Source organism: Apis dorsata, unplaced genomic scaffold (genome assembly GCF_000469605.1).
Source record: "Apis dorsata unplaced genomic scaffold, Apis dorsata 1.3 scaffold_32, whole genome shotgun sequence".
NCBI classification, from domain to species: domain Eukaryota; kingdom Metazoa; phylum Arthropoda; class Insecta; order Hymenoptera; family Apidae; genus Apis; species Apis dorsata.
In genome coordinates this window covers 1101334-1114587 of record NW_006263334.1, presented here as the reverse complement: position 1 = coordinate 1114587, position 13254 = coordinate 1101334, and the positions used below count along the sequence as shown (strand labels likewise).

General features: G+C 34.1%; 2 protein-coding genes across 4 annotated transcripts in view; both read right to left on the bottom strand.

Annotated features, from left to right (window-relative positions):
* LOC102676128 overlaps positions 1-13254 on the bottom strand; it is a 204429-nt gene that overhangs the window by 77064 nt on the left and 114111 nt on the right. The gene's annotated exons all lie outside the window — the stretch shown is intronic.
* LOC102675980 (kielin/chordin-like protein) lies at positions 7994-10689 on the bottom strand. The gene is made up of 7 exons (XM_006608260.2): positions 10535-10689; positions 9763-10003; positions 9192-9301; positions 8993-9112; positions 8687-8836; positions 8519-8578; positions 7994-8309 (listed from the first exon to the last, which is right to left on the bottom strand). Exons 1-7 carry the CDS (start codon positions 10662-10664, stop codon positions 8125-8127), a joined length of 996 nt encoding a protein of 331 aa, XP_006608323.1. The 5' UTR covers positions 10665-10689; the 3' UTR covers positions 7994-8124.

Sequence of the window (13254 nt, the reverse complement as noted above, 5' to 3'; positions counted from 1 at the left end):
ATTTCTTAAATTTATAATTCCAATAGGAAAATCTCTGATCTCTTCACAATCGTCGCAATAATCCATCGATTGTTGTTTCCACACATACATGGATCTTCTTTGATTTCAAACGAAATGTTTACAAACTGTTTCGAACGTTTCTTGTTTAATGCGACGTAGAAACGTATAAACGTAAAAAGCGCAGAGCTGGATTTTTTAAATTTATAATTCCAATAGGAAATTCCAATAGGAAAATCTCTGGTCTCTTCACAATCGTCGCAATAATCCATCGATCGCTGTTTCCACACGTACGATATATCTTCTTTGATTCAAAAAATGTTTACAAACTGTTTTGAACGTTTCTTGTTTAGAAATGCGACATAGAAAGCGCAGAGCGTGGATTTCTTAAATTTATAATTCCAATAGGAAAATCTCTGATCTCTTCACAATCGTCGCAATAATCTATCGATCGCTGTTTCCACACGTACATGGATCTTCTTTGATTTCAAACGAAATGTTTACAAACTGTTTTGAACGGTTCGTGTTTAATGCGACGTAGAAACGTAGAAACGTAAAAAGCGCAGAGCTGGATTTTTTAAATTTATAATTCCAATAGGAAATTCCAATAGGAAAATCTCTGGTCTCTTCACAATCGTCGCAATAATTAAATCAATGGCTATTTCCATCCATATATCGCTTTTGATTTCAAACAACATTGAAAAACGAAACATTTCGAACATTTCTTGTTTAGAAATGCGACGTAAAAATAGTAGAAAGCGCAAAGCGAGATTTCTTGAATTTATAATTCCAATAGGAAAATCTCTGATCTCTTCACAATCGTCGCAATAATCCATCGATCGCTGTTTCCACACGTACATGGATCTTCTTTGATTTCAAACGAAATGTTTACAAACTGTTTTGAACGTTTCTTGTTTAATGCGACGTAGAAACGTAGAAACGTAAAAAGCGCAGAGCTGGATTTTTTAAATTTATAATTCCAATAGAAAAATCTAATCTCTTCACAATCGTCGCAATAATTAAATCCATCAAAAACTATTTCCACTCATACGAATATATCACTTTTAATTTCAAAGGACGTCGCAAACGAAATGTTTACAAACTTAGAAATGCGACGTAGAAAAGATAGTTTCGATATATAATCTCCTCGCAATTTCGTCACAATCAATCATAATGAAATCCATCAATACTTATTTCCATACATACAAGCTTCTTCTTCAAAAGAAACCAAACATCTTCCACTTTCACTTTCCACTCCACGCATTTATTAGGGATTTTAAAAAAGTAATCAAAATTTTATAGCTGATCCGCTTTTCACCTTACCGTTTACCACTACAATTATTTACAGCAATTGTTATTATGTATCAAACATAACTTATCGACACAATTCGACTATCAAATATTCCCCATTTCCGCACTTTGTCTCCTAATTAATCCGTCGAAACGACGTTCTCGACGCAGTTTAAAGCAGCAAAGTTTGACGATCCCTGATGACGAAGGAACGAACGTGACCAAAGAGCGCGTTCGGGTCAGATTAGATCCGGACAACCGATATGGCGTGGACAACGAAACGCGAAAGCGCGGCGTCGGGAAGACGAGAGAAGAGGCAAAGCTGGACTACCGCCTGATCCGAATTTACATAAGGTTGGATAGTATTCCAGCGAAATAGAACGTGGAATCCTTCTTCCCTTCTTTTCGAAGGCGAAAGAGGCTGGAGCTCGCGACAATGGAGCGCGCCTTAAGCCTTCGCTCGAAGGAGACGGTTTCGAAAGAAGGGCGGAGTTGTATTGTATTGCGTGGTCGCAAACAGCGGAATCCTTCTTTCCACGGGACGGTATATGGGTCACGCGAGGGAGAGGTCTCTTTGGGGGAACAGGCGTGTAGCGTTAATCGATTTTCCAGGCCTCGAACAATGCCTCGACGATATTCGTGTCCGGCCCCCGAATATCGATCCGACTTGGAAAATTCCACTCGACTGGAATAATTCCGCGGCTACGTACGTGCGCAGCCGATGACCACGATTTTCAATCTTCCTCCATGCGACGAATTTTGGGAAATGGGTGTCGTCGGATATAGCGAGTGGTAGAAAAGTATCTTGCGAGGAAATTCTATCGAAAAAATTCATCTTCAAAAATACGTTTCTTTGAATAGTAAATAAACTGTCAAATTTCAGGTACTATTATATGAAGTTATCCAATAATACAAAAATTGATCCATGCATAATCCGTATTCATTTATAACATACTTTATTACTTATTTAATCATTATTTCTATATTTTATAAATTTCAATATATATTTTTATTTAATAATAAAATTTTTAATTTTAAATCTTTAAATAATTATTTAATTAAATTATTAAAATTTTTAAATTAAAAAAAAATATTATTTCTATAATATCAAAATTAATTAAAAATTTTTATAAAAAATTTATCCTATAAATTCTTAATACAATATCTCGGGTATAAAATATATACATTTTTAAAATTTTTCTCTTCGTAAAGCGATGATACATCTAGCATTTCTAGCATCGAAGGAAAGTGAAATAATTCTAAAAAAAAGCGGATAAAAGAATTTTTATCCAACTAATTTCTTCCGGATGAATAAACGTGCAACAAACGCCAAGTTCACTTCTCGTGGCGTGTGTTGTGAAGAAAACCAGTGACCGAAAGAGGCATTACACGAGATAACGACACTGCTAATTAACGAATTATCACCAGTTGATATCGCGACGAGCCGCGTCTTTCCACGTTGATTGTTAACGCGGCACTCTTTGATCCATGAAATACTAATCAAGGCCATTTACGAAATGAAATTTCGCATGAACGCAGCTTCGCCTTAATAAATAGCCCGTGAAGGGGAAATTCTTAGCGTGGAGAGTTAAGTCGTGGCACTTTGACAGCGACGGCGAAGAGACGGATTAACGAGGCTAAATGTCGCCTCGACGTTTCGGTTTTCTTCATTTTCATCGATTTTTAGAATTATTTTACAATTATTTTTGTACAGAAAAATAGAGAAAAAAATTGAACGAATTGATTTTGAGAGAAACTCGATCCAATTATATAAATATATATATATAAATAAGATATATTTTCATTACTTGGAGAACGTTGGATTGATAAATTTAACGGAATGAACTTGACGTCTATCGTTTACTTTTCTTTGACAATAATTTTATTAATTTTTTTTTTATTAAAAATAGTTTAATAATTCAAATATCGCCAATTTTATTAAAAAAAAAGAATAAAAATATTATTAAAAATAATCTCGGAAAGAGTATAAAATGAAAGTTAGAACGTTACTTTCGAAAGAAAAATACTCTTTTCCATTCCCGTATTTCCATTTACGTAATACCTCCGGCTGGGTTATAAGTTGATTGCAGAAGAAAATGATATTTTCCTTTCAAGTATGGGGGGGAATATCATTCTTTAACCTCAAATGATCGGTATCCGGGGACACATTTCTCCGATATAAGCTTCGCGATATCCGCATAAGAATTTTATTTATATCTCTTATACTCGAATTAGCAAAAAACACGTATTTCTTCCTTTTAAATAACAAACGCGATTCGTTAAACGAACAACAATATGAAATCGTGATAGAATTACGTTAAACCGAAAATTTATCCCATCATTTTATAAAAAAATCATCTGAAAAATCATCTTAAAAACACGCTTCGTTAGACGAACAATAACAATATGAAATTGTGATAGAATTACGTAAAACCGAAAATTATCTTATAAAAAAATCATCTTAAAAATCATCTTAAACACTTCCTTCTTTAAATAACAAGAACAATTCGTTAGATAAACAACAAAAATATTATGTCGTGATAGAATTACGTGAAATGGAAAATTTATCCGGTGAGGTTATTAAAAAATCGTAATTAAAAGATAAATATCGTAAAAAATGTGGGACGCTAACGGAAAGTCGGTGCGGCCAGTTCGATCGGTCGAACTTTAAAATTAATTTTCATCGGTTGTCCGTATCGATTCCCGAGGAATCCCTGTGGTAACGAGGAGGGCGAGTTTTTCACCAGAGGGAGTGTTCTCGAGAGTCGAAAGCTCATCGCATGTCAGACACAGAGAATAAAGGGAACAGGAAATAGAGAGAGCGAGATATAGATTAAAACGCGGCCGAGTCAAAACGCGGCCCCGGCAGTCATCCCTTTTGTGAGACCGCGATACCCGTTGAAAACCTCTCCTAAAAGAAGCTTTCAGCTTTATCATAATTGCATCTCGTGACCGGATCTCCTTCGAACGGCTCCTCCTGGGATCAAATTCTCCATTTTTCTTCCCAACTTCTCGATCACGATCGATACGCTTCTTCGTCGTCTTCTCGATAACGCTTCTAAACGCTTTAAAAGTTTAAAAATGTACACAGTGCTTTTATTATAGCACAGATTGATTCGTTTCCGTCCATGCTACGTACATATATAAGTGATGATGGTGAAAAAAAATGTCTAGCTATCACTGTTGAACATTGTCCAGCACGTAATCCATATATTACGTTTAATAGTAGCTACTGACAATTATGAATTTATTGCTATTGTTAGTCGCGAGTGTAAATTATCTAAAAATAGGAATAAATGATTAAGATATTCTTAACATTTTTAAAAAAAAAATATCGATGCCATTCTTCGACATGTTTGCTACAGAATACGTAACATAACTTAATATCATACTTTCTATATTATAAATTCATTACTGTCATTAACGATTAATGTACCTTATCTATCACTAGGAATACATGTTCTCAACGTTTTCAAGAATCGTATTCTCAGAGTACAAAAGAAATGACAGTATAATTATTATTTCGTAATCTTCACGAGCGTCCAAGGCGTACATCGTTCGTTTCAAACTGTGATTTTACTTATCGACAATGACCAACAGCAGCAGAAACCTCCCCACAGGAATCGATAGCTCCTTTCGCTTCACTGGTTGCCAGAGAAGGAAGGATATCCGCCCCATCATTTATACCTGCGTGGACGTTAATTCATAGCTCGAACATGCGGAAACATCGTTCCATGTTCAAATGATCGTAACATTCCCTTCCTCGATCGAAAAGGGAGGAAGAGAAAATCGCGCGTAAACTCTGAGAAATTTCCCTAAGAAACGAATCATCCATCGATCGAGTGTTTTGGATCGTTGCCAGCCAATCGATTCTATCCAAGTCGGATCCGATAGAGTCTCGTTGGGTGAAACGAGCTCTGGGACTAATACAGCCATTGTCGCGGTTAATTTAATACCCGCGAAAAACGGAATGGCGAGCGCAAGCTTCGTCGATCGGAAACACGGATTGGCTAATGCGACCGCAGGCCCATCGATCATCGATACGTTTTCGTTTAATGGTTTCGATTGGCCGATTGCAAGCGAAACGCTTTTTTTGACCATCGATCCGGAAACTAATCGTTGGAGATTCGTTGCTCGATAGTTTTATCATCGAGCCATTGATCATTGTTTTTGACGGTTAATTCGTTGTTATTTGTTCTGTTCGCGAGGGAAATTAGCCTAATCAACTTGGCTAGATCCACGAATGGTGAATTAAAAAATTAAGTAATCTCAGGTGGAGTGGTTGAACTTGAAAGAATATATTTGAAGTAATTGCAATTTGTATATTTTTATGTTATGGAATCGTCGAAGAGAAATTTTTCGTTCAAATTGGACCAAGTTTTTAAAATACTGGGATGCTATTAATATAATATCTTCACGAATAAAGTAATGTTTAAATCGAATTGACCAATGATTGAATCCACAAATATTGAAAATTAATTATGAATTATTATACAAGCGAATCGATATAATTTACTAGAAGATTCTTATTCATTATTTATATATGTTCTATTTTAAAAATCGTTCGTTCTCGTGAAAAATGATCGTGATTTCGACCCAGAAAGCCCCGAAATGACGAATTCGAGCCAAAAATTATGATGTACAGAGTGTAAATCCAAAATCCTTGTTTTCCAAAACGAATAATAATTTCGAATGCTATTGACAAATGCTTTGAACACGGAGCGAACCGATTGCTAAAATCAAAGAAACGTCGAGGGAGAGAATTTCGGTGTTTGTCGAGAATTGTTGGAATTTTATCAAGGATGCAATGGGAAAAAGAAGAAGAAATGAAACGACGAATGGACGGAGGAATAAGCAAATCGAATAACGTGGACAAAAAAAAAGGCTCGAAAAGGATAAGGCGTGCAAAGGTTCGACGGTTCTATCTTCTTCTAAAAAGAAGAAGAAGAAGAAGAAGAAAAAGGAAAAAAGAGAAAAAAGAGAGAAAAAGGGAAGAGAACGAAAATGGTAAAAGGGGAAAGAGGAAAAATACGAAACACTATGCAGGGAAAGGCTGAAATATGCATGAAGGGATAAGATACAAAAGGTAACGTTTTCGACGTCGCGCCTCGAAAACCCTTTGCGCATTTGCGAACCGCTTTGAAAAATTGTTTCCTATCTTTGATATCTGGACAAGCTGGAAAAATTTTTGCTACTGGTAAGGAATTATGAATATATATTGTAAGCATTTTACGGATATCGATTAAAAAGAAAAAAAAACTTAAGCTGGACGATAAAAATTCGATATCAAAATTATTCATTTTCTGCAATTTTTGTATTATTTCGAATTATGTCCAATAAATAAGAGGAAAAGCAATAATAAATTTTATCGTGGACAACGAATTTAATAAACAAAAGAATTCAATATTTAAAAAGTGTCGTTATTAATTTTTGTGATTTCTCTTTCATACAATTTTCATATTATTTCGTTACAACAAGAAGAAGAAAAAAACCGTGCAATAAATTTATAAAAAACTTAGTAAAGCGTGTTAATTTTCAAGAATTTCTTCTACTAAATTTTATATTTTTATTTCACGAGTTGATCGAAACAACAAGTAAGAAGGAAAACCTCGTGGAAACCTTGCAATCGTATAATAAATTTCACGAGTGGACGAGGACAGCGATGCTGAACAAGCAGCCGCAAGGATAATGGGCCGACTTAGAAATGCTACTTTCCAAACGGTTAGTAGTGATATACAAGGACGACGTTGGTAATCGAACCGATGCTTATAACACCGGGGGCCAACCTAACATAAATTCGATCGACTTAACGTGACAACGGTGGCCACCAACTTCCGTCCCCTTATAGCCTTTCTTGCACCGCCATTTTGCCCATACGTCCTCGCGCACAGTTTCCGGCAAACTTGCGAGATTCCAACCGCGTAATTTCGCGAAACCGATGTCATCGATACTGCTACTGTGTCAACAATCGATGGAATCATCGACCTAACTTGAATCTAAACCTTCTTTCTTTCGCGATAAATCTTTTAAATTCTAAAAGTTTGGAAGGGGGAAGAAGATAAAGGAATCCATAAAGATTTTTATTATTTATCCATAAAGCGTTTTTATTTTGAAATGTAATTCGAGAAGAAGGAGTGAATCGAACGTGGAATATTTTAAAGAAGATATAAAATGCATAGAAATTGAATATCGTTAACCTCGTTAACGTTCATCGAGAGGAAATGAAAAGCGATCAAGTTTGTTTGAAATTCACACCGCCATCATCGTGCCCCGCCACCCTCCCCTTCTCGCTTCATTTTCTCCTTAATCTCGTTCAGCGCCGCTTCTCCTCGAGAGGAGAAGAAACGAAGCTGACAAGCGTTCAGCGACAAACATTGTTGAACGATTGAGAAAATTATTCGTGAAAACTATTCATGATGATAGATATATATTCTGTATCTGGTCAAGCAATTGATGATCTTTGAGTCTTTTCATTGATCTTCATTATTTCTGAATGATCGATCAATTATCAAGCCAAATCATCATCGTAAAGTCATTATGTATAATATTTACAAATATGCCATCATGTTTTGTTAATAATAGACAATGGAGAGAATGAGAATTTTCTAAGTGAGCGACTTTTTTAATAAAAATGAAAACAAGATAAAAGAATTATTCCGAAGGAATAAGAATAAAAAGTTGCTTAATTAAGAAAAATAATGTTTTTATGTATCAGAGATTCTATATATGTATATATAATTTTTCTGTAAAACAATTAAAACTGTCAACGAGCGTTTATACGAGATATATAGCATCTTTGGAGAATCGTATCATTGGTGATAAATAATCACAGATTATTTACAGAACTTTTATCAATGGATATGCATAATTAATGTCGCATTCGCTGTCCGGAAGTCTTCGACACGTAGGAATCGGAGGCACTTCGCAAACACATTTCACGCAAACAGAATCATAATTGGTTCCTTTATCCAATTCGTCGCCTATGTGCATCGTCATATTACCGAATTTGCATACTTTGTCCTCTGCAAAACATCGATAAGATAAAATCATCAATAATTATTATTTATTTTAATTATTAATTATTTCATTTTGCTCGATCGACAAACGAAGTAATTTTGAATGAAATTATCGATATTGTCATTTGATATTGCTACAGCCACGAATAAAAAGAATTGTTATAAAAAATTTTATGAATTTGAAATAAAAAAATGTATATATTGGAATACATTACCTTCCTCGGAAATAGATTTAGCGTGGTCGTGATTATGAATAACAACGTCTTCCGAGTTTTCTGCGAAAACAAGTTCATTTTGTAATATAAATTTGTTTCAGAGTTTTTTACTTCCTATTGAAAGGAAGGTTTCAAGTTTAATAGGAGATATTTGTGTTATAAACTCACGACATCTCGTAGCATAGCTGCAATCCGTTTGTGGATTTTGATTATCGTAAAACACGGGGGCGCATTTCTGATATATAGATCCACCGTTTCTGAACAACGGATAGCAATTAGGACGATTCATTTTCTTACAGAAGGGCTCGATATTTTCGCCTAAACGTACAATTTTTATTTTTAAAATTTTTTGATCGTTACCTCCTCTTTTTTGAATTTTAATATCGTAGTTCGATATTAAGCTACTTTCTTTTTTTGTTCTTCCCTAGAAATGTAAATTATTTTTCCAAGAGAATGTAATATTTTTCTTTGTACCTGTGTATCCAGGCATGCAGTAACAATTCAAATTCGGGTCAGATTTTGGGCTAAAGTATTCTCCATCTAGATAAACTTTTCCATCAACCTCGCAAGTCGCCCTTTCTTCTCCTTCCTTCACTATAATAACGTAATCGTAATTTAAATTTAACCAAGCCTCCTCGATTTAATCTCAATTTATAGAATGCTTTTTACTCACGACAAGTCGGTACCGTGTTTGGACAACAACTGTCATGGCTGGATCTGTAGAAACAATTTTTTTCTCCCGAAATGAAAGCGCAATCTAAACTCGCGCATATAAAGTTGGCTCTGTTGAAATAATAAAACAGCGTGCCGTAATATCTCGATGTTTGCCACACGAGTTTAAGAACAAACAAATATTTTCTAAATTAAATTCAGTTTATTTCGATAAAATGAAAAAATCTTAAAACAAAAATTAAATTCAAATATATAGAATCGATGAATTTTCTATGACAAGTCGTTTTAACTTTGAATTTCAAAATTAATTCTACAGAAATCGCGTTATAATGTTTCAAAGATGCTCTATCCAAAAATGTTAAAAATAATTTTAATAACTTAATTTTTAACAAATTAATTTTTAAAACTACTTTTAAGAAAAATACGCAGTTCATCGCGTTTAACGCACAAAAAAATCAAATATATTATTTCAGACTGCACGATTAAGAGTTGAAATCACTGTTAAACGAAGCACTGTCGAATATAATCAAACAATCGATTCTCTTTGATTTCGTCGACGAAAATGCACTCACTCATCGTTAAAGAGTAAACACTTGCAGCCAATGTCACAAGGATTCGCGTCCTCGGGTCTCAGCGTCTCTCCATCGCTATACTCGTGGCCGTTCACGTAGCATTTATCTCGCGACAAATTGTCCAGGTGAGTGCAGTTGTACGATTCCGCGCAGCAATCGTTCGGATTCTTGTACACAGGAGTACAACCGAGCGCCTCGTAATATTTCAATACGCCGGCACACTTCGTTTTATCGCAGATCTCTTTTCAGAAAACATGATCAAAGTCAGCGAATCGAATTTTGAAAAAGTGAAAAAAAAAAAGTATCGATTTTGCATGTATTTGTACGTACGAAATCGATTAGAAAGTTGTTTCGAGAGATTTTAGATTTCTTTTTGTCGAAAAAAAAAATATATATAAATGAAATAAAAGTTCATTAAGTAGTAAAAAGTTTAATAATGATCTCTCTGTTTTCAGAATTATAATGATGATAATTATAATTTTCTATGTTATCTAAAAAAAAAATATTAAATATAAAAATTGCTCGCAATTTATTGAATAAATATCCATCGTTCGAGGAAGATCTCTTACGTTTAAATATTTTGTAAAAATATTTAAGCGTGGATAAAAATAGAAAATAAATAATTATTTTTCCCGCGTCATCGTTTAAAAATTTTACACACAAAATTTCTCAACACTTCTCCTTCGAACTTTCCGAAACGAAAAATATCGCGTAAATAATTTTGCAAAATCAAACGAGTCATCGAACAACTTTTCGTGTATCGATTTCTCACCTCGTCCCGTCACCTGAATGGCGAACAAGGACACCAGAAGGACGCATTTTTGAACGAACGAGCGTGACTCGACACGGGTGGCCATCGTCTCTAAACCGTGAACTGTGCACGAGTATCGTCGTGCCACCATCGTCTCCCGTCTTTTATACTTTCGACCCTGAACGAATACCGAGAACAATCGAAACTCGTGGAAGTGGGGATTTCCTAGGTTAGTGACGCAGAGAGGAAGGAAACGAGAAATGGTGACGTCTAAAGAATAAGCTAATAGCATCTCTATTATGCGTTAGAGTAATGTCATCGAAAAAATGACGATCGAAAGGCAAGATTTCTTTCTTTCCATTAGCTTTAGATTTTCAGATAATTTCATTGACGCTTTCCTTTTTCGCCTCAAGCTTCCTGTTTCTTTCTTCCTTTCTTCGTCGTGTTATGTTTTCGTTTCATTAGAAATTATTTAGAAATATTTTGATCGTGAATAAAATATTTTTCTATCCCAAACGAAATTGAAAAGCACGAGGACGTAAGGAAAATTATACAATACGAAATTAGAAATTATTTTGATAATTAATAAACGGTTTTTCCGGCATGATTAACATCACATTATTTTCAAACAATCTTCCGTCCGTTATATAATAATATTCGAACGATAAATTTGCTTACCTCGTTATCTTCCCAACTTTTCCACCGTTTCACTTTATTTACCATCAAACGGAACTTCCCCATCGCGGCACGATAGAGAAAGATTTGTAAAGAGACTTCGGGTTAAGTCGTATAAGAGTGAAAAGTTGAAAATAATTCGTGTTAATACCCGGTAGAGTTGTTATTAAAAAGTTCCTTAAGCAATTTCCGATAATATCCCTCCCCTACCGAATGAAAGTTTGCGACCCAGCTTTCCAACGAGAGAGTAAAAAATCAACTTTAACTATTCTTCTCTCTCTTCTTACGAATTTGAATTGTCGGTTGCATTCGATCAACGCTACGATCAATTTTACAAATTAATTTTAGAATTTAGATCAACCATCCTTTAAAACAATTCTTCTCATTCTGACGTATTACATCCGCCATGATTCAAATTATTATGCATCGAGATTAAAGGAAATAAAACGATATATTTAAAAAAAAAAAAAAAAATCTCGTGTACTTTGTGCGAGCAAAAACAATTATAAGCTATTAACGTGTGTAATCACGATTCATCTTGGCAATTATTATTCTGCTCCGAGTTTTTCTGTTCTTTCGAAAAAGAAAAAAAGAACAATTTTATTTAAGAAACGCCATTAAAGTACTTGCCAAAGAACGTATTTGTATTCCTCGTGGAAGATGGATCAAATCATAAATTACATATTCGTTTCGAGATTAGCTTAGTTCAAGGAAAACTACATTATTTGATATTTTTCTTCTCGGAAAGGATTTCCATCTTCTTATGGTTTGATTTCTAATAATAAAAAAAAAAAAAAAAATGATTGATCATCTAAAAGGAATCAAAGAATGTGTTTACAATCTATCATTTTGTTAATCTTTAAGTTAAAGTGTATATAATTTTATCGATTTAATCGAATACTTCGCATTACGAATCGTAATTATATAGATGCATCTATTCAAGCATTTATGACTTCAAAACATGAAAATAAAAGGAAAATAACATTATATAATTCCATCATATTTTGTTCCTCTATTTATAAGTTAAAATCGTTTTTTTTATCAAAATTCTCTATCTTTTCATTTCATGAATTTATTGTCATATTATACGGGAAGTACCTATGTTAAGATAGGAAATTCTTAAATTCTTCTCAATTTCGAAGAATTGTTGATCTTCAATATAATTGTTACATTGAAAATCATTACAATGACGAACGATAATTAAGATGATTTAATGATTTAAAATTTCTTTCCAACATATTCGTAACATAAGAGAAAAGAATGTAGACGAAAGAGCAAAAAATTTTTAGAAAGTAAATCATTCATTCGTCGACGATAGTAAGAATAATTTTATAAATGGTTCGATTAATCAATTCGATAAACGATTCCGTTTGAATTATCCTGTTCTATCCGAATCGCATCTATTCTTCCTTTATTGGTAATAAATTTCGCCATATTTCAATGGAAAATAGCAAGGTCTTTGACAAAAACAAATATCCCTCCTACGAGGCCCCTCCCTTCCTATAAATGGAACTTCCCAAGGATTCGATGAATAATTTCATTATTCTGACTAATGGGTTCAATCTCGTATCTATCGCGAAATGCTCGATTTATCGACATCATATCGTGCAAATGACAAGGCTGGCGGACATATTTTTGGCAAATATAAATGTAATTCTGGTGAAAAGTCACGGGGTCACGTATCGAGGAAAAATCTTACCTTTATAGATATGAATAGAGAGCTGGGGATGAAAAAGAAACCTTCAAAGAATCCTTCCTTTTGTCCGATTGAAAAGAGAAACGAGACTGATAACGCGAACTTTCTTTGACGTATGATTTCGATGTATCCTCGTCGTAGCACACGGTATGAAACAGAAATTAGAAATTATTCTCTCTCTCTTCTTTTCCCATTTTTATCATATTTTTATTACATCGAATCCATGAATCCGTAAATTTTCAACATATGTCGATTTTTTTACAATTTACAATTTTTCCAATTCGATTCGAGTTTTGCAAGATTAAATTTTGATCGAATATATAATCGATAATCCACGAGTGACTTAAACGACGTACGAGTCGAAATCTTT

Excerpts from the sequence above, each read along its gene's own strand:
- LOC102675980 (XM_006608260.2), bottom strand. The coding sequence starts at position 10,664 with ATGGTGGCACGACGATACTCGTGCACAGTTCACGGTTTAGAGACGATG. Across the intron at positions 9,302-9,762 it reads TGTTTACTCTTTAACGATGA|AGCCAACTTTATATGCGCGA; the intron begins GTGAGTGCATTT and ends TTATTTCAACAG. Across the intron at positions 8,310-8,518 it reads TAAATCTATTTCCGAGGAAG|AGGACAAAGTATGCAAATTC; the intron begins GTAATGTATTCC and ends GATGTTTTGCAG.